This window comes from Ciconia boyciana, chromosome 8 (genome assembly GCF_034638445.1).
Source record: "Ciconia boyciana chromosome 8, ASM3463844v1, whole genome shotgun sequence".
NCBI lineage: Eukaryota > Metazoa > Chordata > Aves > Ciconiiformes > Ciconiidae > Ciconia > Ciconia boyciana.
The window spans coordinates 50,754,140-50,781,538 of record NC_132941.1 but is presented as its reverse complement, the minus strand read 5'-3'; the positions used below and the strand labels follow the sequence as shown (position 1 = coordinate 50,781,538).

Below are 27,399 nucleotides of genomic sequence, written 5' to 3'. Positions count from 1 at the left end.
GGAGAGTGGGGCAGGAGGGCTGCAACACCACGAGATGGTACTGACACCACAAGTCTATATTGTGAAACCATGGCTCAAATCTGACCTTTCCCAGAGCATCTCCCATAGCCACATCTCCCAGGACCACGACTTTCACTTGAGTGTGGGCACATCTCCAAAATAGATCTCCTGTCCTGATTCAATACTTGCCAGTCATGGAGCACCTACTGCAACCTTAAGAAAATTGTTCCCATGGTTAATTAGCCCCCAAGTATGTTATTTCTCATCTGAATGTGTCTGGCTTCAGCTTCCAGCCACTGGAACTTCCTAGGCTTATTCCTGATACATTAAAGAGCCATCTGCATTTGGAAATCTCTTTCCCATGCAGGTAATTGCAGATTGTCATCCTTTAAATAATTAAAAAAAAAAAAAAAGATCCTGTAACAAAGAATGCAGCTGCACAAGGAGACAAGTTACCGTCACACAGGCTCCCAGGTGGTTTAGCATCATTGTCTGACTCCTGGGTGCTAGACTTCACAAACACAGGTTATTTCATCTGTTACTCCCTGGAGTACTACAAAAGCAAACCAACCCCCCCAAGCCCCAAATGCAGGAGCAACACTGGCCTGCCTGTGGTGCCGTGGTGGATCCCTAGAGCTGTGTGGCAGATCTCTGCCCTTTGAGCAACAGGGATGGGTAGAAATAGCTTTATCTTGTGTCTGAATTGGTTGGTGAGGGAGACTAAGGCACAGGCTTCACTTACTAACTTCTCTAGGTTCCAGTAGCACAATCAAATACCTGCAGCAGCAGAGGCAGGTACTAGACCCAACTCATGCCACCTGCTGCAAAGACTTTGACCTGCAGCGCCAGATTTCAGACAGGGATTTCACTCTGGGGAGCAAAGCCTGCTGGGGACTATGTATAAATCTGCTACTGTACTGTATTCTCTCTGCTCAGCATCACTTTTCTTCAACCAACCTGATCTACGGTAGGGCTGCACAATCCTTCTAGCAAAGAGGGCTTTATGTCCCAGACTGCCCCACCCAGCCTTGGTAATCTGCACTCCAGGGACTCTGGAGGCTGCATTTGGACCATGATGTTGCATTACCACTGATGCTTTTTCCCACCACTGATTTGCCCAGTCCCTTTCTGAACACACAACTCTGGCCTCCACAATACCCTGTGACAATGACTCCTACAATGCCATTGCATACCACGTGAAAAAGCTTCCTCCTTTCCAAAGTTTCCTTCCAAACTACTTTCTGCACTGTGGAAAAAAATACCTCATTCACAGGCTCATGGGCCTCGATAACACTCCCTCTGAGCTGTCTCTTCTGAGCTGAAGAGGCATAGCCTATTTAATCTCTTCTCACATGAAGACATCACATACCTCCGCACATCCTCAGCTCCTCTCCCTGTAACCCTCCTGGTTCTATTACATCTTTTCTGAGATGAAATGACTAAGATTGTAGATAGCAATCAGGATGAAGGTACACTGTGTACTTATACAGTGGCATAATCTCATCTACGTCTTTTCTTACCCATTTTGTTCTTCCTATATAGGTGACTGTGATTTTGGCATTCCAGCTATACAGATCAAGTTTCAGCAACAACAATTATCTTAACCCTTTCCTCCTGAAAGAGCAATAGCTAAATCCTTTGCTTATATCTCAGATCCTTGACCCTGCTATATAACCAACCACACAATGCCTCATCACATCCTTCACACCTCATTTCAACGTATTTATGAATGGATTCACTCAAAAGTTCAATGCTACCAGAGCTTGAGTTCATGCTGCAGTGACCTCCTCCTCCCTTTGTATCATTAGTTTAATGTTGCTTGGCTGGATTTTTTGCACAAAATTCTTGCTCTGGACCTATTCAGTGTCCCGGTACAGCCTGTGCCACCAGCTTGCAGTAGCTTGCATAAGGGTGAAGCTTCTGGCTCTGCTGACTGAGACACGCTCGCCTCTGTGGCACCACTAAAGAGCCTTAGACCAATACAGCAAGGATGTACTTTTTAAAGAAAGTCAAACAGCCAAAACAGAGCTTCTAAAAAATGCAGTGCTTACAAGTCTCCTGTGTTAAACAGGGCAGAAGTTCCTATCAGCAAGAGAACAGGACAAATACCTACATTTCTTCCTGAAACCCACCCAGAGTCCTTCCCTCTGCCAGATACCACCTACTCTGGGCTCTCCTTGTTTCTCTTCCCTACTTGAATTTAAACAAACAAGCTCTGTCCATACACTGTCTTTGGCTGCTACTCCAGGACAAGTTGCAGATAAAAAGCAATGCGTGGACCGAGTGATGAGTACTGACCTGCTCAGACAGCCACAGCGCTCTTTGCCCTCGTAACAGCACAGACACAAGGCATGGGCAGTCATCACAAAAATACTACCAAAGACTCTCCCAGTTTTAGCACCTTGATTTTGCTTTGGCCTCTGGTTGTGTTGGACCCCAAGTGTACAGCCTGTGCCTTTTCATGAGCTATAAGCTGACACCTCTCTCTACCACATAAGCACCAACATGGGAACCTGGGCTTGGGGTTGATTTGTGGATGCAGGGAGCAGGGCTGAGGATTGGGACAGGTTTTAACCTGACCCCTACCTGGGCTGCCCACAGATAATCAAGACACGGTCTCCATGCCCCCTCCCAACCCTGCCATGTCCATAGCTGGCAGGGAGGAAGGGCTTCATCACCACTGACATACGTGCTTCCTCACCTTTATGGGCTCCTTTCAGAGCACTGTAGAAGGACGTCATCGCCAAAAGGAGCCAAAGTGACCCAGACAGGTGGTTAACTCTCCACAGGTACTACAAACCAGGAGTAGGAAGCAGTAAAATCATGAAGGATGAGAAACTCTTGTGCCTTGCGAGGTGAGGACTGACACGCGGGAGCTTCCTCGCCAGCTGCTGCCACCTGGCCAGAGGTGCTGTGGCTCTGTGACCAGAGGGTGGATGTGCAATGGTGACAGCAGCAGCAAGAAGGGGCTGAGGAGACTGGAAAGAGGGCAGACAGAAAGCCAAGGAGGCAACAGGCCTGATGGCTCTGAGAGCTGGGGCATGAGGGGGTAGGGAAAGGCTGTAGCTCCAGACAAGAAAGATTTTCACTTCTCTTGTGACTTCAGCAGGCTCAGGGCCCAAAGTGGCCACAGAGCATCAACAACAGCCAGCCTAGCGTGGACACGAGTGCCTGCCAGCCCTTATCCTCCTGGCTCTGCAGCTCCTGCCGTGGTAGAGGTGACACCGCGATGCTTGTGAGTGTCCAGTGGCAAAAACTAGGCTACACCAGCCAAGGAACAACAGGTCATGAGAGCCCCTAGCCAAATCTGCCCAGACGTGCTGGTCTAAGTTTTGTACCAAATGTTCTGAGCTTTAACATGTGTTAGCATCTCTTCTTCCTAATAGCTTTCCCTTGTGTTTCTTCTCTTCCAGCACTGAATGTGTGATTCAGTCATGCATTAACCTTTGTGTCTGATTCCTGATCTGCTGTTAAAATCTATGTTAATTCCTTAGAATCTCACAATTTTTTCCCCAAGCAAATTCTGAGCAGTTCTGGGATTCCTGTACCTGCAGACGCAGTAGGTAGCTAACATGGTCTGCTCTCCAACAGCTCGGGCTGCATGAATGGTCTAATTAACACCTCATCAAACTCAACTGCTGGTTGTGTCTGGAGAAATTCCCTCTTGCACCTGTGCATTCACAAGACACCATTTCTAGCCTCCCGCACAGCAGGCCCCAGACATCGGAGCAATGCTCCATCACTGCAGAGCCCGTCCTTACATCTGCAGTAGCGGTCCTGGTCCAGTCTCCAGGACTTGCCAGCCCAGAGTGACACCGATATGCTCTGTGGCTGCTCTGAGCCGTTGCACCGTGCAGGGTGGTGCAAGAGCTCAGGAGCAATAACTCAGCAGTGAAGAGTGTGCAAAGCCTGTGCTGCTGCCTTTCACGCAGGGCTCTCCTCCCCTCACTGTATCCTACCTCCATCATCAGAAAGTGCATAAGTTTCACCTAGCACAGCTCAGTGTCACCTGCCTAAGGACAGCCTTTGCAGTGGGACAGCGTGCACACAGCCCTACATGCTGCAAACCTTCAGGTGCCTGATCTGCGCTCATCACCCAGCCTGTCTAGCAGACCCCAGAGAAAGGTAGCACCCCAGGAGGGTTCAATCTCACCCTGCCTGGAGGACAGGCCCTAGGATTGGGTCCGAATGGCCCTGGAGGTGTCCATCTCCCACCACTGAGACAGACTGAGCCTGGTGCACAGCGGAGTGCAATGCCCAGTTCATGCCAACACTACCATTATTGCAGGACAAGGTTTAATAAACATAAAGAATAAGTTTAGCTTGGTTGCTTGAGATAACGGTTAAACAATAGACTACAATGTTTGGGACACAGAGCATGCAACAAGAAAATGTAATTTTAGGTAATACTTCACAATGAGACTATTCTGAGTGTTTCAGCACCTCAGGTAACTCTAGAGGCTTTCCCTGGAGAACATCTAACTCCAGCTTCTACTGTGGGAGATCACACTCCCTGGGCCTCTCTGAGCTCTCCTTTCCCACTTCAGCTCTTTTCCATTATTTGCCCCCCACCCCCCAGTCTGCTTCCTCACTTTGTGTAATAGGGCACTGCTTGCCTGGCAAACTAATCCACCCATCCCGACTTCTGTACTGGGGTGTATCATCTCTCCCCTCCAGCCTTACTTAACACTTGAGTCATCATCTTCCACTTGGCATATCTCTTCCTATCTGGTTGACTTCTGCTGTTCATCACATTTTTTAAAATAAGCAAAACTTTGCAGATTTCACATCATCAGGACTATCAACTGCACACACTTTGTTTGCTCTGGAGCCTTCCTCCTACTGCGAGCACTATGTAGACCACTCATGCTGGTCAAGCAAGGAAGACAACAGGCTTGCCATTGAGAGCACCTTCCTGAATTCCTTCTCCTCTCTCCTGCTTGCTGACTGTGTGGTGCTCATTCAGGATCCCCAGAGGCACGTCCTGGCTGTGACGGCCCCAGGCACACGCCGAGCCACACCCCATTGACCAGTTCTGCAATGCTCCTGGCAGAAGGCAGAGCTCTCGGTAGCACTAACCGAGAGTACTGAAGAGACCTTGGGGAGCTGCCGGGAATACAGCTCACTCTGTCAAGCAGCTTAGGCACTGGGGTTTATTTGTTTGTCCTTTTGCAACTCCATTTCCAAATACTGCAAATGAGCGTTTAGCCCTTTGTCTTTGTGTAATCGGACTCGTTCCTCCTCTTTACGCCCTGCCAGGTAATAATGGGGTCTTTACGTGGAAAGACAAGCAGCTCTTGTCTCACAGGACCCCGTGGGCTGTAAGGCCATGCAGGCACATGCTGCTCGCCATGAGATGCAGACACCAGAGTTTGGAGTGCAGGACACAAGGTTTCTCCATGGGAGAGAGAAATCACTTTGAGTGCCTGTGAACCAGCGTCACCCTGGCAGGCAGGGATGGCAGCAGAGAAACAGCATATAGCTAGGGGAGCAGGCATGCTCGTTGCAGCTCTTTCAGACCAATGTGGGGGTCTGCAAAGTCCCTGCCATCCAGTCACCAGGGCTGCTGCTCAAACCCTAGCTCTTATCTTCCTTCCCTTTCATTTGAGATGTTTCTGCCATCCTCTCCGTTAGATTGTACGCTACAGCCTCGCTCCCAGGGTCGCTGTCAGTCAGAGCACGGCTCCAGCAACGCAGGGCTGCCGGACCACCCCAGCCATGCAACTCAGCTCTTCCGACCCCTCTTGCCTGGGACCCGCCTGCGGCGCACGAAGGGCAAACGCAGCAGTAGGACTTTCCTTTCTCTAAGAGCTTCTTGGCTCTCATCCCTGTTGTTTTTCTTACTCAGCCCACTCCTCCCGGCGCTAATAGATTTCCTGCTGATCAAGGCTACTACAACGTTTTGCAACACCTCCCGCGCCATACCGAACGCCGGGGCTCCGGCGAGCGATGCACCCCTGCGGCATCGGTGGCAGCCGTGGTGTGGGCGCAGGGGCTGCTCCCCTACTTTTGTCAGAGGGAGGGATGCTGGTGTCACAGCTGGTTCCACCAGCTTTATGGTCTCTTTGTGCTGCTGCAGCAGAGCTGAGAATCTGGCCCTGGCTCCCTCCCCGCCTCGCCGGGGACTGCATCAGTGTGCTGTTTATTGTTTCTGCCAGATCATTCATGCAGATGTTAATGAATGCTAGACCCAGCTTTGCTCCCAGCAGAGTCCCTTCCACACCTCCCCCTGCCCAGCCCTCTGCACTGGAGTTTCTGTTTACAGTCCTGCAGGGAATTTTCCCTCTGCTGCACGGTCTTCAAGCCACACAGTCCCAATTCCTGCTGCCAGCAGGCTCCCACACCTCCCTGGTTCCTGTAGCTGTCCAATGTCACCTCCAGGTGTCTGCGACTCTCACTGTCACCATTCCTCCTCCACCTCTGGCCTTCCCAAACTAGAGACATGCCAGTTCTCCTAGGAGGGAGCAGAAGGCTTGGCCAGTGAAGAAAGTTGCTACAGGTTCTTCCTCTGCACAGATGGAGAAAGCACAGCGAGAAGAAGCCACCAAGGGGAAGAGCAAAGCAATTTGTCCAGGAGGGCTCTGAGACAATATCTACACTGGTAAGTGGTGCCAGGACCCACCTCCTGGCCCTGCAGCCCACAGGCATGCAGCAGCCTGCATCCACACCACTGCGTTATCTTCATATCCCAACAAGGTGGGCACCTCAGTCTGCCTATAACTGGGAAACGCTGGGAATACCTGGGAGAGTGTTAATCAGCCCAGCCCCAAATCCCACCAGGGACCTCTGCAGAAGTTTAGCAGCACAGACGACCACGTCCGCAAGCCCCTGATACTGCAGTGGCTGAGCTGCACAGAGCCTCGCTGTCCTGGCAGCTGTTGGACATCGGGAAGCCAAAGAGCAAGTCTACCTGCTGCAAAGGGCATCAGTCTCAGGAGGAGTTTCTGATCTCTTCTTGATCAAAGCAACATCACTTACCCTTCCAGGAGAGCAATGACGTTCTTTCTGGGCCTCCCAATGTTCGGCCCATAGAGGTTTGCTCTGGAATAAGTGCGGATAAGCTGCAGCAGGCTTCTCAGCTGGATGTAGTCCTTCCCCAGCTGGCTGCCGTTCACCGAGCGGCCGATCAGGGTCCGATAGTTATTGGGCTCTGGGAAAATAAAAATAGACAAGCAAGGCTTGCCAGCTCCGCTCCTTCATCCGCGCTTCCGGAGAGAGACACACAGCTCACGCTGTCGCACAGCTTGAGCTCCACAGAGCTGCCTGCCTGCTCTGCAGAGGAGCAGAAGGAGCCTCTGAGGAATGGATGACAGCCATCACCTGCTCTTCTGTGCCAGCATCTCCTCCTGCACCTCTTTTGCTGTGTGCTGGGCGAAGGACCCGCACCTTGGCATCATTCTCCTGTCCCTGTAGGGTACCCCATTTCCCCTGGCAGTGCAGCCACCCTACAAGTCCATACAGCTCCTGGTCTGGCCACCCCAGGACCGGCTGTGCCCAGCAGCCAGGGCAGAAACATTTCATGTGCTTCATACCAATTAGTGGAAATGTCCAGCTAAGGTGCTAACACATGCCAGGTCCGTCTTAGAGATAGTGCTGCCTTATAACAGGGGCCTTTAAATCCCTCTGAGACTACATTGGCAAAGCATCCTGGGATCTGCAAATATCCTCTTCCAAAAGGGAATACCTTTCTGCTACAGCGAGCTCCATTCCCGTGGCTCTCTTGTTCCCACACTCACCGTTGCCCAGCTCCCAGGAGATGTTGTACTTCTTGCTGGCACTGTACTTCAGCAGGCTGAGGGCATTGGAGCTGTTCCAGGAGTTGTTCGGATTTCGGCGCAAAGCATTCAGTGCAAAGATCAGGTGAAGGCCAGAGCAGTCAGCAAAGTTATAGAGTTTGTCTAGAGACCTGGCTGGGAAGAAACAAAAAACAGTTTGTAATTCAAATGAAAGCTAGTTCCAGGGAGGTTCAAATGATCCTGCTGTCCATCAGACCTTGCCTTCTGTGTAGGATGAGCCAGGGTCAAATGCCGTCCCCGCGACATCTGTAACTGCAGAAATGCACCTGACCTTTGAAACCAGGATAGGATTCCAGGTGTGGGCTCATCTCCTTCCAGCATGAAACTTGGATGCCCTCCACCACTGTGTCAGAGCTAGGGGCCATGTTACCACAGACAAGTGACTTTATAACATCTCTTTTCACCTGCTCTTGGCAAGGGAAGTCCAGTCTTTCCTGTGCTTACCCTGCCTTGCACCTCTTTCAGAGCAGATCCCTGCAGTGCCTGGGGAGCAGAGGAGGAAATCACCACCCCAGGGCTGCCAGCTCACGGCCACCTCTCCTGCATGCCACCACAGCCTGCTCTCTGCTCCCACAGCCTCCTGTGCAGTAACCAAGCCCCAGCAATGATGCAGTAGAGCCTCCAACGTACGCACCACGGACCCCGCTGACCTCTGCTCTGCACACAAAGAGAGGGGCTTTGTCCCACCCCTCGAGCTCGGGGAGAGAGGAGACCTCCGTGCCTGCTGACAGCCTGGCCAAGCCCTGCCGCAGGGGTGGCCCTCCTGGGGTGCTGGGGTCTTTGTGGGATTCGTGTCCTACCTGCTGGCCCCAACGCTCCCCAGGTGGCATCTCCCCTGCCGTGCTGTGGCCTTGATGAGCAGTGGGGCACCAGCCAGCAGCAAAGTAGAGACCAAAGAAAGAGAGCGAGCCACTATTCAAGGAGGAGTGACATTAGCACAGGGCACTGCTGGGAGAGCCAAAATGCTTAATGCCTTTTTTTGCTACAATCTTCCCTAAAAAGTCAAAAGCAATTAAACGTCTGACAAAGCTAATGCCAGTGTTAACAGGATAAGAACTCACGCGACAGCGAGAGGAGATTTGGTTAGAGGGCAATTAGGTAACTGCGGTGGTTTCAATCAGCCCTGCCTGTTGAACTGCATCCCAGGACACTCGGCGAGCTTCCTGGAGCAGCCTCCGAGATGCAACCACTTAACTGTGAGGAGCCACCGGGGCTGGGGAGGTTCCAGGGGGCTGGGGAGGGCAGACTGAGAGCTCCGCTTTCAGAAGAGGGGAAGGAGGCACTGGGGAATTGCAGAGCAGGCAGACCGGCTTCAGGTCCCAGAAAAATACTTGGACAAATAATCAAGCTGCTTGTCAGCACTTACAAAATATAAGGAGATGATCAACAGCCACAGGAATGTGTCAAGAACAAATCACACTGAAGCAATCTACTGACAGGAGAGCAGGGCTTGCAGGCAGCAAAGCAGCCATTTAGGTCTTATACCTTGATGGTTTTTAAGGCTTTTGACATGATTGCACATGATGTTCTCTCCAGAAAGTGAGGTAACCCTGATCTAGACTGAACTGCAGTAAGAAATACGCACACCGAGAGCAGCTACCAGTAATTTGCTGTTAAACTGAAGGGTCTAGGCAGCCTGCTCTGGGTTTCTTTACAAATTTCCAATAAAGAGGGGTATAAAGGAGCAGAGGATACATCCATCAGACTTGCTATGGCACTAAGGTGCTAGCATGCACCACCACGGCCACGGGAACTGAAGGGGATGGAGAGGAGGTGACCGCACGCTCAGGGAATTGCTCTAAGCCCAGGGGCGATGCTCTGAGACTCCCTGTGCCCACGCTGCTGGACCAAGGTGCAAGTGAGACAGTGACAGCCAGGAGCTGCTCGCTCCCGTCAGGATAAGCTGCTCACAGCCTGCACGTCTGCATTTATTCTGTCACCTTTCCTGGTCACTGAAAGCCTCGGTGAATATGGAGCCAGCTCTGAGAAGAATAAACTTATTTCAAAAGCAATGTTTTAAGGAGGGTCAAGGAAATAAGCTAACTGAATAGCTAACATTTAATGGAATGCAGCAAAGTCATGGAAAGGAGAAGAAAGGAAAAATGTGGAAAATAAATTCCTAATCCCTTTCAGAACCTTTTTCTAAATGCTACTGGTTGTTTGAGTGAAAAATAGCTGAATTAATCTAATGTATTCATCCCACTGGTTCAGGCACATTAGCTGTTTTTCTGGATGTTTAGTGAATTAGAGACAGTTACTTAATACTCATTTACTTCAGACCTCCAGGCAAAAAGCTGCACTTGAAATGAGACTCCTATAAAGAGGATAAGGTAGACACCTAAATGACAACATGAAGAGAGCAAAAAGGTGTTACCTGCAGTTCCCCTGCTAGAAATGAAACCTTTTCGCTGGTGCAAAACAGGTGTAGTTCTTAAGTACTACAGGAGGGGATTTGGTTCATGTTTAGGAGCCTCTGCAGAGGACTGGGAATTGATTTTCCATGCATCCACTGGAGGAAACAAGCCGTCTGTTTATCCCAGTGCAGGGCCTGCCACTGTGAAATTATATTTTCCCCATGACACTTATTTTGTTTCCGTGCGCCTGGACACAGAGATGCCACGTGTATTTCATGTTCTGCCATGACTTTCCAAGCTGGAAACCTCAGTGACTGGGGAGAGAACTAGGAGAAATGCACAGATGTCTGGGGGTTGCTCCTGAATGTTTCCAGTGGTCTCCCAGCACACAAACCAACCTGCAGACTGCAACGAGGCTGCAAAGAGCAGAAAACTACTAATAAACCCATCTCTGCATCAAACCAGATTGTTAATACGGGCACTTTTGGTATCAAGAGTATCAGGTATCAAGGCCGTTTATCTCCTTTATCCTTGGCAGCTCTCTAAGGATGGTGTGAATCTGGAAGCACCAGTCTCTCCAGTGACTCTAGCAGAGCCTTGATGACCAGTTTGCACAAGATGCCCAACTGTTAGTGGTTAAAGGGCATGTCTGACCCCTCCTGAGGTGACTGCTTTAAACTGGACATCTCTGTTGCAGACAGCTGCGGTTAGATGAGAAGAGTACTGTCATGAGTGGCTAAAGCACAAAAAGAAGCATATTTAGAAGACCTCGAGTGATGTCCAGCCCTCCATAAGTACAAACAGGGCCAAAAGAGAATACTATAAATATTTTACTGCCATGACTAGCGATGGCCACATTACTTCTGAGTAATGAGAACATGAAGAATCGCAGTATTATTAACAGCTGGCTAAAACTCACTTTGAATTCTGGATAATTGCACTGCTTTTTCTTCATCAAACAGAGAAAATCTTCCAGGAATTTAACCTTTCCCCAGCTAACAGATCATTAGGCAAGGCTTTCACAAAGCATTTCTATAGAAAAAGCCATTGTCGTACCAGAATGAATCTTAATAGAGCAGAACTGGATTTATAAGACGATCTGCCTGCCCCTTCTCCCCCTCCGCCCGGTGCAGAGATGCACACGCTCAGCGCTCACGTGCCACTGAGCTCAGGGAGAAGGAATAAAGCAAAAAACGGTGAAAAAAAGAGGAAAAAAAATAGTACAAGGATGCTGACAGTCAGCTTATGCCACTTACTAATGCTCACGTAGTTGGAGCAAGGCTAACCAAGGCAGCAAAGCTACGTGCTCTGTTGCCTCCCACCCAGCGCTGTGCCGGCAGGTTTCAGTGGCATGGGCACCTCGGTGGGTTTGGGACTAACAGCAGCCAGTGGGCAGAGGCAGAAGCCCCATGACCCTGGCACAAAAAAGAAATCAGAAGATATTTGTGTCTTCTCAACTTTTTACATCCTTGGTTGCGGAGGCTTGGACACATCCGGAGAGTGAACACTGCCCGACGATGCATGGCTGGGTGGCCGCCAGTGAAGATCTGCTTGCAATCCTGCCCTCAGCTGAAGCTGTGCACAGGAATTAAAGATTTTTGCTGTTTGCATGGATCTCTCACCCTGCACAGAGGGAGACAAACAATTTCAAAATGCAGGAGAAGGTGTGAGGCCACAAATGGTGGTGGGGTTCATGGGACAAGTACGTCCTTTGAGATTCTTTCCCATTTTTCTCCTTTTTAAACAAGGCTAAATTTTAAAGTTCCCTGAAAGATGGATGGCACTTAACTGTGGTATGCCAACAAAAATCTGAGGCACATTAAAACGTCTCTGGCAGTTTAAAATAACTGGAAAGACTTTCCAGTTGTAGTTACTGAATTAAGCATTATACTAGAGACTTTATAAATAACATAGCATTGACTGCCATTTGGTAAGAGGGACAGTTCAATAATCTCTGGGTTTGAAAGTCTTCCATATTTTTTATTCTGCTTCAGGAATTTTGCCTTGGCAGGGTTTAGCACGAAGAGTGGAAATTCATGTGCACGCTGAGACGGAGGCTGAGATCAGCCAGTGGGCTGAGGGGTGGCGGGGCATGGCACGGCGTGCCGGGGGCTTTCGTAACTCTGGGAAGTCAACCAGGAGGACAGGAAAGAAGAGCCTGTTCTCCCTCTATCCCCACCATTCACCACGTCCGTCTCTCGCACGTACATTGCGTGCCAGCGCCGAGGAGGATGGGGCGAGAGCTGAGCACGGAGCGGGCAGCGCACACTGCACTCCCCAAATCCACAGGTTAGCTGAGAGACCAAGCAAATGCACAACAGATGAACCCTTCTGTTGATAAAGCAAAGAAATGCAGGTCTAGAAATAACAATTTCAACTAATCACAGGTATTGTTTGACTCTGCATTCCCCATAAATTCTGAGCAATGCCTGGAGCGTCCCTGCAAACAGCTCCTGGTGCCAGCACCAAAGCCAGCAGCATCCCCTGCCCCTCAAGCACCCCGCAGGAGACAGCGGAGGGAACGGGTTGGGAAAGACCTGGCAAAGAGCAAAGAGAAGCCCAAAGAGAGCTTCTCAGGGAGGGAGCAGAAAGGGTGGTACAGAGTGTTCAGACAAGAGATGAGTAAGATGGCTGGCAAGAGCAATGAATGGAAAAAGAAAGGTATTCCCACTTATAGAAGAACAAGTGGGTACATGCAAAATTTATTTACAAACAAATTGCCACCATAGTCAGCTGAATCCCATTTGCACTGGCTCTCTTGGGCTGAAAATCCTCATAAAACCACATGTGTGTGTCAAGGACTTAATGTTTTCTTAGCAAATAAACATGAATCAGAAGATACGCAACAGGCAATCAGAGTAACTCCAGACCCATGGGACAGGTCTGCAAAACTGGCTTGAAATCTTCCCATGGATTCCATCCCCACTCACGGTGGGGTTTCAGACAGGGAAACCAGAACCCCTCATCCACAATTTGCACAGTTAGAGCACCAAAGAGTAGCCTTCAGCATCACTGCAAGTTCAGAGGAAAAGCAACATCCCACACTGTCTGTATGCACTCTAACATCCAGCTTGATCCACTGGATCATGGGAAGATTTTCCCTATTCTAGCTGCCTGCTAAGCCACTTCTTCAAAGTTGCTGCTTAAAGAGAATTTTAAAGATTTTGAGGCTACCAAGAAACCCACACAGTTGCTGGAAATTGCACTCTAATGATGACCATCCCAGCTGGGAAGCTGTTTGGTTTTAATTCAGTCTTCTGAAGCATTTTGCTATGCAGTAAAACCACACCATGTAAAGACGCTGAAGAATTCCCAGGCAAAATTACTGGCAGGAGGGAAAAGTTTGCTTGCCTCAGACACACGTTTCACCTGAAATGCTCCCTCTACCTGGTCAGGCTCCCGATTTCCCCCAAAGAGGATGGAGTTGTGCAGAGCTGTCCCTTGCTCTCATTTACCTCCCAGGCTTCTTCATTGCTCTATGGGGGAGCAAAGGCTGGGGGCGTGCGGGAAGCGCTTCCTAAGGCAAGGTGCAGCGTTGGAGGCCTGCTTTGAGTGACAAGAAGTGCTTTGGCAGAGCCTAATGGTGCTATAGAAAAGGGATCTAGTTTAATCCCATCTGAAGAATACCTGAAAGTTGGAGGAACTGGCTTTAATACTGCCAGCCAGTAAAGAAATGCTGCGCACTGTGTGTTAATGAGAACCTGGATTTTATATCCAGCTGGATGACAGATGGGGATCTGGGGCTATTCCCCCCAGAGTATCAAGGGGGCCTTGTTCCAAGGGAATTGTTGTCATCATCCCTGGTCTTTAAGCAGCTGAACATCGACCCTCAATACTCATTCAAGTCTTTAACTAGATTTTTCATTTCATTGCCAATGCAGAGGTGATTATGCTGACCACGTGAGCTAGGTTTAGTCCTTAACACCACCGTACAGAAATAGCAGTCTGGGGGCTTGGTGTCAATCTCTCGCCAATAAGGAGCTTGGCGGGCAGCCATGGATTGTAGGCTGAGTTCCCAGCTGGCATATAACTTGGAAGACAACCACGAGGTCTGGGTTCAATATCCAATTGCTAAGGAGTCTGGCTGACAGCCTCATTTTGTGGAATGAATCCCAAATTAATATAATGCTTTTGATACCAGACAAGGGGCATGGCCCACTTCCAAATGCTGTAAGGGCTCAGATAAAAGCCATAGGCATTGGGTTCAGTGTGTAAATGGTATTGAGGTCGGATAACAGTCAGGATTGGGCTTAATCGTCAGATGGTGAGAAAAAGGAATGAGCCCTGAGCTTTGTCTTCATGCAAAAAAAAGATCTCAAAGGAGCAAAATAGCTCTGTTTTCAATCCTCGCATGGTAAAGAGCTCACAGGACAGTAATGGTTTCTAGGAACAAGTGTAAATTGACATGGAGCTTCAGAAGAGATGTGGGATCTGGGTTCAATCTCCAAATGCTGTAAAGCTCAGATAATGGCCAGAGGGGCAATTTCCAAACCCTCTGTTCCAGCCTGGTGCCTGGGAAGGAACCAAGATCACATTACAGCTAAGAAAGCTGCTTTCTTCTGCTGCATAACTTAAAGCCATTTTCCCTTTTGGATCAGGATGAATCCAGCATCTTCTAAAGTTTCAGAGGGAAATGGAGGTGGGCGGGGAGAGGGCTACAGGTTTGAGCACAGCAGAAGAACAGAGCAAGAGAAAATAAGACTGTGAGCACCACCTGCTCTTGCGCACCTTGTTGGCCAACCCAGATCACTGGGCATGAGCCATGGAAACTGCTCCAGAGAAAACACAGGTACAGCTCATCAGCATCCTCGCTGCTCCGCAGTGCCTGCACCGCTGGGCATCCTCGGGGGCTCTGCGGGAGGCAGCTCATCCCACTGAGACGACGATAGCCTGCATTGCCGCTACTTCTCACTGACACCGCTTGCACAAGGGGTTAGTGTGAAACAGCGTGCGCAGCAATAACTCACTCCCGCTCTCATAACTCACTTGTGTCTCATAGCCTCCTGACGCAGCTAGGCTAGTTTGCTTGAAGTCGTTCCACTTTGTATAAAGGAATGCAAATAAAATGTGTATAAAATATTCAAATACTACTTTGAGTGGGTATTTAAAGTTGGTCTGTTACGTAGGAAACCCTTCCTGGACATAGTTTTATTGAAAGCAATATTGTTCCTGTGAAAAGTTTCAAATTTGGTAAATCGGCACTATCTCCCTTCCCTGGAGGAAATCCTTTAAAATCTAATTGTGGTCCCTGGGGCTCTCAGCTTTAGCTCCAAAGTCCGAATAGGATGGACCACAGAGGACAGGGCCTGATCTCTGTGAGTACTGCTATAACAAGCTGTGGTTTGTAAATCAGCCAAACTTTTGAGCAGCAACCGCAGACTTGGGGTAAAACCCCCCAAAACACCCTCTCAGGGCAGCAACTACCCATTCCTAACGAGCAGGGGTGCTAAAGACAGCCCTGTCTGCACTATGCCCTGCACGGGCAGTGGGCACAGCGTTTTGCTCTTTACCCTGTGCAAAGCTATGATGTTGGGGACAGGTTACAGCTCGAGCTACAAAGCTGCCTTCCTCCAGGCTTTACCTACCCGCCGGGCTTGGGAACACGGCTACAGATATAACCCAGCTCCGCTGCCAGACCGTTTGCTGACAGAATGACTGTTTTATATGGCTATAAGAGCAGCTATAAGCGCGGCTGTCTGAAAAGCAACAAAATCTATGATGTGTGCTTCTAAATCCAATGACAGCTGGCAGTGCTGCGCTGCAGCTCATTCCTTCTTTTACACAGTTTAGCTAAAACACTTCTCTGCAATCACCCCAATTTATCAACAAACAGCAGTTTCTGGAACAATTTAAAAGCATTCCCAAATAGGCAAGAAGTGGTCAGCTCTTCAAGCACTCAGCGATCTGCGAGCTCCCAAATAGGCAGGCAGCTGGAGATGGATGGGTACAGCTGATGGGAGGACTGAATGCCCTCCCCAGCCGCCTCACAGGGAGGACGGGGCTGTGGATCACGGCGGGAGGGGGGGCTTTAGAGGCAGGGGTACCTGGGCAGCTGCAGAGCATTACCCACGGGTGGGGGGAATGGTGATTTATACGGTTTAAATCTGGCCCAAGGCGCAAACGTGAGCCATTTCTGTGCTGCCATGGAGGAGAGGTGACTTGGTCCCTGTGCGCTGCCGCTCCCCGGCCGAGGAAGCCACATGGAGGGGGATCTCCTCCTGCGACTGAGTCTCACCTCCCAGTCATGGGAAACCCCGTGCAGCCCAAACCCACACAGGCGCGTACAAGATAACGCCGTAGCTTGCTGTACAGCCATACACTGTAACACGACGCAGAGCGAGAAAACACAAGGGCAGGTATCGTGCTTGTCCCCACGCTCACCTCCTCCTGCCGGCTGCAGGGCAGTGCCCGCGGGCCAGACGACAGCAGCCGTCACGGGGACCCACTCCCCTGTGCATCACTTGCTGCTCAGGCAAGCTGCATCCACATCATTCTTCCGAGGTGCCACAGGTGTGAGGCAGAGGTTTTCTTTATAAACACTTTTTCTCGACAGCACCTGAAGTGCTAACACTGCAGCAAGAGGATGGATGTTTTCAGCGCTTTCCTGCAAAAAGTAAGCTGGGCAGCATGGGCTGAGCAATACTCTGTGCACATGCTGCGTGGCTAAACTGGAATGAAAGATGTACAGGTATGAAGCGTGTTTTTAACATGTTAATTTAATCCCAGTAAAATGCTTAACCCAGGTAAGCTGTGCATCCAGTTCACCCATTCCCTTCAGTCCATCCAGCAGCTCCGATACTCATTTTTTGCTGCCTGAACTGCTGTCATGTGGCAGACACACGATTGGATTCAGAAGAGCCTCACACAGGGATGCGAGCCAGACCCACCCGACAGCATCTCCCGAGCCACAGAAGGTGCAGCACCTTGTACCGGACCTCTCTACCTCCTGCCCCCCCGGGTCTCTTGCTGCTCCGGAGGGGAGTGACACTGATCAGTCATGCTAGGAAGCTGAAATACCACATCGGGAACAAATGCAAACTGAGGACTTCAGCATTGCCAAACCCCAACATTCAAAAATCATGAGTCAAGCTCCCAAAAATCATGGGACTGGCTCAAGAAACCTGGTTTTAGCAATTTTCATTGCCTGCTGTTTTCAAAAATTTGGGGTGCCTTTATAGGACATTTTTATGCTCTTCTACTACCAAGAGAGCTAAAATCTGACTTCTTTTTATTTTTCCTTTTAACAGCAGTTGATGTGCAGCAAAACAACTGTTTTATTTTACAAGCTGTTTGGGTTGGCCTTGCTTCCCCGTGGGTGGGGGCTGCAGCCGGCGGCCAGGGATGGCAGGGGCACGCCCGACACCCCTCGCCGGCGGCCGCCGCAACAGAGATGCTCTGCCATTAAGCAAGGATCTGCCCCTTTGCTCTTATAATCCCTAGCTATTTGGGGGGTAAACTGAGAATCCACAAAAATCAGGTGCTTCACTTTATGGGTCTGAGTCAACGTTTCCTATCGTGCGAGGAGCCACAGCCATGGTGTGCCGCTGAAAACCAACGATCCCAGTCCCGGCCCATCCTCTCCTGCCTGCTGACCCCATTCTCGCCATCAGCCGTCCCTGGCTGTTCCCACCCGGCAGAGCAGCTGATTTCCCTGGGAGGAAGAGGGAGTGACCAGGGCTCTTCGCACACTTTGTGAGCTGGGCATCTGGTATTTCTCAAAACTCTAAAACATTTTAACTGAAAACTGTCCTGAAAAAAAAAAAAAAGAAAGAAAAAAAAAACAACCAAAAAACAATGCATAAAACCGGAAATGTTTCAATCTGAAATCCTTAATTAAAACCACACTCTTTAGTACATAAAGAAGGAAGTTAAAAAAGAAATGTACTTTTGCACATTACAGACAGCATTATAATAAACACAAAGCACTGCCAAGAAAGAGGCATTTTCAAGGCTAAAGTAGATGCCTCCAGCTGCACTCAAATAATGTCAGAGGGCTTGTCCACACTGCCGAGTGTCATTGCATTTGAACACAACAGCAAATGACCAAGCTAGGCGGATGAGGAAGACGGCAATTACTGGTGCAGACCACTAGTGCTGCAGCAAGGACCATAACCCACGGGAGTCTGTGAACTCCTCCGACTTCCCACAGATCCCAGACCCTGGTCTTAATCTGTAAAATATTTGAAGGAACTGGCCCTGGCTCTTCCTGCTCCTCTGGGCTCGCAGATACGGCTCAGCTGGAGGGACCCGGTTTGGCAGGAGCTCTCCCCAGCTAATCTTTGGGGGAATCTTGTACCAAAGCACACAGGGTGGAGCCTGAACCTGATTTTGGAGGCACAGACGAATGGCCGGAAAAGGCCAGTGTCATTAGCCTGACGTCCCGCACTGCGCAACCCGGGACGCACAGGACGTGCAGGACTCAAGCCCAGTCTGTCAGCAGGACAGATCAGATCTTTCGTAAAGGTATCCACTGCCGGCTTAAAAGTTGCTGCAAGTATGGAAATCAGCTTATCCCCATGTAAAATGTTGCAGTTATTTAATGTCCGTGGTCAAAATAGGCACCTGGCTTCTAGTCCAAACTTACCTCTTTTGGCCTTCTAGTGACTGGGTCTTGCTACACCCCTGCCCGCTAGGGTTTTGTTTCTTCTGGATAGCTCAAGATTAAGATCAAGCCTCCTCTAAATATACTTTCATCAAGCAGCATTTGTTGCAGGTCTTCAGTATCTTCACGGTAATGCAAGTTCTCCAAGCTTCCAACCAATTCTGTAGCTCTGCTGTCCCCCAAGTCTTACCAAGCTATGTCAACAACTGTGCATGCTGTGCATGATGTTCAGGATGTCACAAAACACTGCTGATGTGCTGAGGGAGGATAGGTCTGCTCAGACTCCTACTCCTCTGCACCGGTCTCAGAGCTGTGCTTGAGTGCCCGCTCCTGCCCAGGCGAGATGGTCTTCTGCAGAGAGAAGGCGCTGGAAAAAGTAGCGTCTGGGTGAAGATGGTTGGTACCTCTCCAACCTAGTGAGAGGACTAGAAACTAGGTCTGAAGGGAGCCACTCACAAAAGCTAGTGGGTGCCCTAAAACCAACTGAAGGCTCGGGATGTAGCCAAGGGAAAGGGAAATTGCAGTAGGCTCAGAGAAAAACTCTGACTGAGAATAACAGGGCAGCCTTCTGATCATATTATATGTCTGCACATAAATGCCAGGAGAACAGGGAATAAACAAGATGACTTTAAAGCCCTCATATACAACTACAGCATTTAGCCTCACACATGCTTCATGGAAAGACATCACTGGAGGGGAATACTGATAGGAGATGATGTGACTTATTTAGGAAACAGAAGGCGGCAATAGGAAGGGTTTTTTTGTATGAAGAACACTTTGGGGTTCAAGAAGAGGTGAGAAACAGACTCTGTGCATGTCCCCAGGGACAGAGAAAGAGACAAGGAGCACAGGAGATGGCCCACACAGCTCCATTAATCAGAAAGAGGACACAGACGAGGACTTTTTGAGCATCTGATTGAAGCAGGAGTTGGGAGGAACAGGTAATTTTAATTACCCTGGCATCTGTTAAAGACAGAGCAGGGCAGGTCCCAGACACACCAAGCTGCTGAAATGTGTGGGGAAAAGTTGCTCTGGAGAAGGGAAAGTAGTAGGGGAGGGGATGTTTATTACTTGGATATTATTGATACAGAAAGTTGATTAATAGTCCAAAACTGGAAGTAAATTTGAGTGCAAGTGGTTGCAAAACCATAAAGTTCAGCAATTTAAGGCAGTGAAGGAACAACGGATTAAAGATAATGTATTTCAAAAAAAGCAAATTTGAACAAATTCAGGGCACAGGTCAAGAGGATCTCTGGGGAAGGGAGTTTAAGACAGCATTTCCCAACCAGTGAGACATGGAGAGGCAACAGCTGTGCTGTGGGTCCAGAGGAGAGAGCAGCAGAAAGAACAGCAGGAAAATACCCTGCAAATACATACAAATAAGAGGAAAAGAGAGGAAAATATCAATCCGTAACTCAGTGCAAAAAGAGTAAACCACATATTGACATGGAGAAAGCTCTTTGTTTTAATTTTCATAGAAAAAATTAACTGTGACATGGCTGTTAACTACATTAATTTTAAGTGTGAAACAGAAGCAGAGCTGAAGAGGGAAGGAACAGATGAAAGACCACTTAGAAAACCTAAACCACAAAAGTGCTCAGTTATCACTATGAAATCTGTGTCAGATTGTTTTGTCAAACACAGAAGATTCATATGTATTCAATAAATACTTTTTCTGCATTTTCACCCAGAATTTTGCCACTATCAGGATGTCCTCTTGCAATAATGCTGCACTTAGCTGAAATGGTTTTAATCCTGATATACTGGGAGTGTACTTAATTCCTTTACTCCCCTGGATACAGACGCATTCCCTGATACCCTTGGCTTCCTCTCACTGCCTGCCAGTGTTTCAGGGGAATGCATCTTCTCCACCTTTACTGCAATGGAGATATCACCATTTGAACTACTGTTCTTTGTCCTGTTAAGGTGAGCAGGGAAGAACAGGCATGACTCCTTGTGAAGCAAGCACCTAAAGCAGCTCAGGTGAACTCCATAGGAGCTCTATACCTCTTTATCTTCCTGGAGAACAACCCAAAGCCAGCCCAGCCCTGGAGATCAAGACTGCAGATATATGGACTTGGATGGGATGGATGTTAAATTTCACAACAGTTACGCTGCAGCCGCTGCTGCCAGCACAACTCCTCCGCATTAGTTAGCACATCCTCGGTCGCTGTGGAGATGGAGAGGGGTGCTCGCACAGCCTGCCAGGACGGTAGCTCCAAATATCATCCATTAATTGTATCACGCCTAGAAGTGGCTGTCAAAAATGCAGGGAGCCACGTAGGCAGAGGAGGCAGATGAGAGCACAGCTCACTCATGGTATGTGGGACTCAGCTAAACACACAGCAAAAGGCTCTGCCGTGAGTTACTCCAATCAATGAACGGATTTAGATGTCAGATGTTAGCTCTTTTCCAGAGAGAACCTCTGCATGTTTTTTAATACGTCTGTGTACCCAACTGCTGAGTGACCTACAGCACTGCCCTCCCTCCTTCTCCCCTCTTACTACTGGAACACAAATCCTTCAACTGAAAATGCATCATATTCTGGAGCTAGAGAGTCATATTAAAATCGAGTATACGAGGTGCTGGATTAAGCTAATGGTGTCATTGGCTTGCCTTCTGGGAGAGGGATCTGAAATTTTTGCAATGTACTTGTCAGATTTTTAAACTTACTCAGCTAAACAAATAACCATCGTTAAGCCTCTGACAGGGATTCTGCTCCCAGCCAGAGGAGACAGCCTTCCAAGACAATTCTTGGGGATAAAGGTTGATCTAAAGAAGCACAATTTCTCAGGGTTTAACTGAATATATCTCACTGGTTAAGTAAAAGGTTATCTTTCTGGATATGGCATAATCACCACTGAAAAATAAATGCATGGAAAATATTAAAATCAATTTATTAAAATAAATTCCCCCAAAACTGCACGGCAGTCTCTAAATCATTCCACCTGAGAATCCCATCCCCTCAGATCACACATGGGATATGCCCACTGGCTCCCACCTTTGGTAAGTGGGAACCATGTGGGCAGCATTAGAAGAGGGAAGTGCAAGAAAAGGTGAGCCCAGCAAAAGGCAGATGAACACATGCTGGGGAAGGTTAAAGGGAGACAAAAAAGGAGGACCGAAAGCTTTTGACAGCAGACAACAGGAAAGTTTCCGTATCTGAGAAAGGTTATGGGCTTGCTCTGAGCGGGGAGGAAGGTATTAGCACTTGGAAGAAAAGACTAGGTCTTGTCCTAGCAATGTCCAGCTTAGCAATGACCTTGCTCCATTTATTGCTGAGGGCTGTGGAAGTTGGAAGCCTGATGCCACAAAATGAGGCTGGTTGCACATTATCGTACAACTGATAAATGTTAGACTTTCAGAACTGGGAAATATATTTATGCTCACAGCACTCAGAAATGACTCAACAGATTCTCACTCAGATTTCAGGTCATCTCCTCAAGCCCTCAGTCTGAAACTTTAACATTAAGGAGAAATGATAGGATAAAATTATAAACACTCAAACCAGGTTTGCAACCACCGACCTGGGTTTCCCCATGCTCTTGTGCAGCAAGTCCTCCAGCACCAAGAGGATGAACAGAGCGAGAGGCTGGTCACCAGAAGGACAAGTCAGACACTAGGAACACCTCCTGGAGAGAAACCAGAGAGAGACGTAGGGTGCCCAGGATGAAGACAGTAGCGGCAGCAAACTCTGGCAGCCCCAGCCTCTCCCCAGCAACCCTCACCCCCAAGAGCATGTGCCAACCAGACCTGGTGGCATTGCGCTGCTGTGCAACACAACAGCTTTGATCACAGACTGATGGCAATGAAGAAGTAGATATCTACAGAGATTTAGGGAGGAATGTGAAATATTTTGTGCACATGTGTGTAGAAACAGATGACTATATCTTTCTAAGAGCACTTTTGGCCATCCGATCAAGAAGTCACATATGCAGCACTTGTCTTAGAAGAGGTGGCAGCAGCGGGGAGAGGTTTATCAAGCTGATCCTTCAGGCCCTAATTAATCATGATTTCTTTCTAGTGAACTTTACTGGCACCCCAGCGCACACAAGTCCTGGCACAACAAATGCAACACAAGCCCATAACTAACAGAGGGGCCTGGAAAACCTCATTAGCTTGCTGATGGCTCTACACACAAGTGCAATCTAATCACCACAAGGCCTGAGCAGAAGGGAAACCCAGCCTCCGCAGTGCCCTGGAGGAGTTTTGGCAATGCTGTTGATAACTGCGCTCCAGGAGGGCATCGGCTGGGGCACTGCACTGAGAGCTGCTTTCTAATCAGCATGTTTCCTGCATATCCCATTCCTTGACACAAGAGGTGCTGCAAGTCTATCAATGATGATTTCCCACTTCTTCAAGGATGGAGATCTGCAAAATTTCTTTAGCCTCTAATGGCTCCTTCCCAAGGACAGACTCGCTAGGAGGTGCAAGCTATTGGCAGCTCAAGGGCCCAAAGGAGCTGTTGACCGTGTTTAGGCCACAGTCCAGAAGACTTGATTTCATCCAGTGTAAGCGGAGCTGTTTTATTTATTCTAATGGTCTGATGGCGAGGGAGGAGTGCTCCCTGGCTGCCCATGACAGCCACAGCCCTGTTCCAGACACAGGGTCCAACACATAGCCCCGCTCCACAAAATGCTGCTCACAGGGATGAGGCACCCATCCTCACGTGCCGCCTGGAGGCAAGGTTTCAGCAGATCCATGCTGCCTCCTCAGAGATGTTTATTCTTCTCTCAGACCTGTTGTCTGACCCTGTCCATCTTCCCCCGTCAGGTGAGCCCATGTGGTTGCTCCACGTTATGCTGGAGGACCGTTTGAGCCTCCCATCTCCAGCAACGGCCAAGGGGAGATGCCTGGAGAAGAGCACAAGAGGGGCAACCATGCTGTGACACCTCCCAGGGTACACTCCCAGCCTCCAGGAATTGGTAGCACAGGGCACCAAGCATTACAAGGCATCAGGTCTTAATTCCCAAATAAAAGCAATAGCAAAAGCCAGTAAATAACGATAGCCCAGCACTTCACATGCACCATGAGTATGACGAAACTCAACTCGGAGTAACCTGCTGTCCCATCTAAAGGTCTGAGAGCAAGATGTCCTAGTTCGCACAAAACAGTGAGTCTGCTGAGCCCTCAGAACAAACTCACGCCAAATTATAAATAAAGATCCAAGAAGACTTGACACAAATACTGAGGCAATGACTAGAGAAATGACTTATGAAGTGCACAGCGAATGCCTGCAGGGCTGACCAAATGGAGGAGAAGCTTTTAAGAACTGCAGGAGCTTTCCAGAAGAACAGAATCTAAGGAGTGCCAATTTGTGTCAAAGATTTTCCATCTGCACATAAATAAATAAATAAGGAAGATGGAAGCAGACAGGGAGGAATCTGTGTTGTCCATCACAGAGCCCTATGTGGGTGTAGCTCCTCCAATGCAGAGTCTGCGCTGGACTCCAGCAAGACTGAAGCATTGCAGATGGCCAGCGGTAGTCATCTGCGTGGGGCTGAATTATACATTATAGGTCCAATTCTGCCTCTAAAATTAATATTGTGTCCTCTACATGTCTGAGGTACTCTCTGGACCTGCACGGCATTCACCTGCCGGAGAGGGAGCAACAACATCCCTCAGGCAGAGCGTGGGCTGGGAGGACAGCGAGAACAAAGGAGCAAGAAAAGAAGATGTGGGACAATAAGTAGAAGGGAAAAAGCAATAAATGTATTGGCCAAGCCATGACATCCCAGCTCCCATTAACTCCTACTGCTGCTCACCACAGCACCTCGGCATAAGGACACCAGCCTTGCCACCCACCAACGCATCCGCGGAGGAAGCAGAGAGGGAGGGATGGCAGGCAAAGAGGGGACGAAGGCAAGCCAAAGAGTGCAGGAGAGAAAAAACATTTTGGGCTCTATTTTTCACACAGGATTCACAACATTCCTCAGAAAATTTAATTTTGCTGTCCTGTTCTTGTTTGCTAACCAGAACCAATTTAATTTTAAAACAACATGCAGAGCCAACGGGGGGAAAAACATTTTGCAATGGCTCTTCGCTCCCACTTGGAACAGCGAGCACAGCTTAACTCGTTCGGCTCCCGCAGTCGCAACACCGGCTTGTGGGGAGCTGGCCCGCCAGCATGGGAAGGCTCCGGCCGGGAGGGAACAGGGGACTCGCTGGCGCCGGTAAACGATACGATGCAAATGGCTTTTTTTGAGCAACTTGACGAATCCCACCCTGCGCATCTGCAGAAGCTGGAGGTGGTGGGAGAGGACAGCAATTTGTCCGTGGAACATCTTCCTCTCGCCCCAGCTCCCCGCTCAACAGTTTGCTCCGTGGTTTGTAGAAAAAAAATGGCTTGTTACCGCTTTTAACAAAGAGCAGAAAGCTCCTATTCCTCTTCCACTACCAAGAACACGCACATTTCTCATATCAGCATGTGAGCCTTCTGTGGTTTTATGCCTTGTTGTGACAGTTTGGTAAACAAGCTGATAAAAATCAAGCGCTCTTCAAAGGCAAGGTTAACACACTCATGTGCAACCTGGCTTGTCAGAGAATACCAGAAACTCCAAACATGTTGCTTCTGCTTACCATCTGCATGAGCTTATTCAGACTAAAATAACAAAGTGTGTTTCCTGATCTCCGTCAACGTAAATAGAGCCATTAAGCTGCGAGGCTGTTTACATTCTGGGAAATAGTCATTGCATTCATCCTGATTGCCCCTCGTCCCACAGCCACAGCATCCCCACGCTGTGCTAGCAGCGGCTCTGCTGCAGCCTACAGCCCCACCAACCACCGGTTAACACCAGGGACCAGGACCCGCCACGTCTGTGCCACAAAGCCAACGTAAAACCCTTCGCAAATATTATACATTGCTGTCCAAATTTGGTTTTATAACTAGAAACAAGGACACACTTGAAGGATCCAGCTCTCCCAGTTGTAATATCTGGCAGGCAGAAGTAGGAACATTCACGTTTTTTAAAAGGAGCTCTTTTGGTAGGTAAAATTGTAAATATTAGAGCAGAAAAGACCTGGAGCTTGCTGGTAACGTGCTTACAACAGCTCTGTCTTCTGCGTCACGCAAGGACCGGCGCTCCAACACGAGCACGTAGAGATGGCACAGACTCTGTCCCAGAGGATTTACGTCCTGGAAGAGGAAGGGACCGTACCATCTGTAAACCGTTGCATCTCGGAACATTGGAGCCAAACGCTGTGCTCTTTTGGCCGAGGCAACCCATCTGCTCGCAGAGAAGGGCTAAGAGAGAACATTCCCCAGCCCCACGGGGGTCCCACCGCTCCAGCCAGCACCTCTTCGCCCACGTGGGGACTGGGCTCCCAGGTGCTGGCAGGGACATTTCCACAACCCCCCAGGAACACGTGCCATTCTGGATACTGGCCTGCGTTGCTAGCCTCGTTACAGCCCTAATAGGTGCTCCCTGTAATTGCAGGAGACCATTGTTTTTTCTTGGCCTAGCTTCACCTGCAGAATTGTAGAAGAATGAGAATTCCACATTTGGAAATAATAACAAAAGGATAAAATGGGGCAAATAATGGTGCAGGCCAGGTCACACATTCCCGTTTTATTAGACTCAAACCCTCCTGAAAGAATTTCCTTGAATCTGCGTGTACTAGCTAAGTACAAATATTTTCTAGAGGACGTTCTGTTTCACAAAATGGAGGGGCTCCATTTCTGTGAGGGTTACATCATAAATTATCCATTATAAGTTCGGCAAGTTTTGCCTTTACGCTACCTAGCATAACAGCACCGGACCTGCCCTCTTGGCTCTGCTTGGCGAGCCGGCCCTGCAGTTTCACGGTCCCATCAGAAGCGTTCCCTGTTGCAAGGCCAGAAAGTTGCGTCTCTGTATCGCTGCTCTTCACAGCTTGTGTCTTTGTCTCAGTCCCAGCTGAAAATATCCCTTTCCTCTCTTGCATATGGCTCTTCCCTACCCTCTCTCTCTGCTAGCAATTAACTCACTGGAGCATTTGGGAACCAGAACGACAGACAACGTGGAGGATAAAGTCATAGTCCCATTCCCCACCATACTGATGGGGACAACGCTTAGCCCAGCTTTGTGCCGCAAGGCAGCGTGCAGCAGAAAGCCTGCACAGTATGAACCAGGAGGAGAACGAAGCAAGCATGAGTGCGTTTGCTTTAGCTGCTGATGTTCTGCCAACCACGTCATACGTAACTGTTTAACAACGGGGCTCATGAAAACCAGCACAACAATATTTGCTTTTACCTTGACTTTCAAGGCATTTGAGCTATGCAAGCACTGTTTTTAGAAGAGTAAAACAAACATGGCTTTGTGTTTGTACGTGAGCAATAGTGAGGTTGGATACACCGCGGAATGCCATCGCCCTCAGCAGAGCCAGTATGTCCAAGGGAAACGTCCTGCCTTGATTCAGAGCTGTTAATCATGTGCCAGGAACCATGGCTGGTTCCAGAGCTACACACCCACTGGGAAAGAGGCTTTCATCACAGCCCTGTAATTAAGGGGAAATGGTAATGTTACATGTTAATAACTTGGAACATCAGTTATACTGGGAGTTCAGAGAATTTAAAAAATGTAAGTATTTTGATAAAGCTAATGAGTTTACATACCAACTTTAATTTAACTCCAAGTAAATCAGGAAGGTTTGACTTTTTTATGCCAAG

At 48.9% G+C, this 27,399-nt stretch overlaps 1 protein-coding gene across 1 annotated transcript in view; it reads right to left on the bottom strand.

Annotated features, from left to right (window-relative positions):
• Window positions 1-27,399, bottom strand: part of HPSE2 (heparanase 2 (inactive)) — a 113,505-nt gene that overhangs the window by 31,374 nt on the left and 54,732 nt on the right. The window contains exons 4-5 of the mRNA XM_072870717.1: window positions 7,737-7,910; window positions 6,979-7,150 (exon numbers count right to left, since the gene is read on the bottom strand). Of these exons, the coding sequence (XP_072726818.1) occupies window positions 6,979-7,150; window positions 7,737-7,910 (346 nt within the window). The remainder of the gene's footprint in view (window positions 1-6,978; window positions 7,151-7,736; window positions 7,911-27,399) is intronic.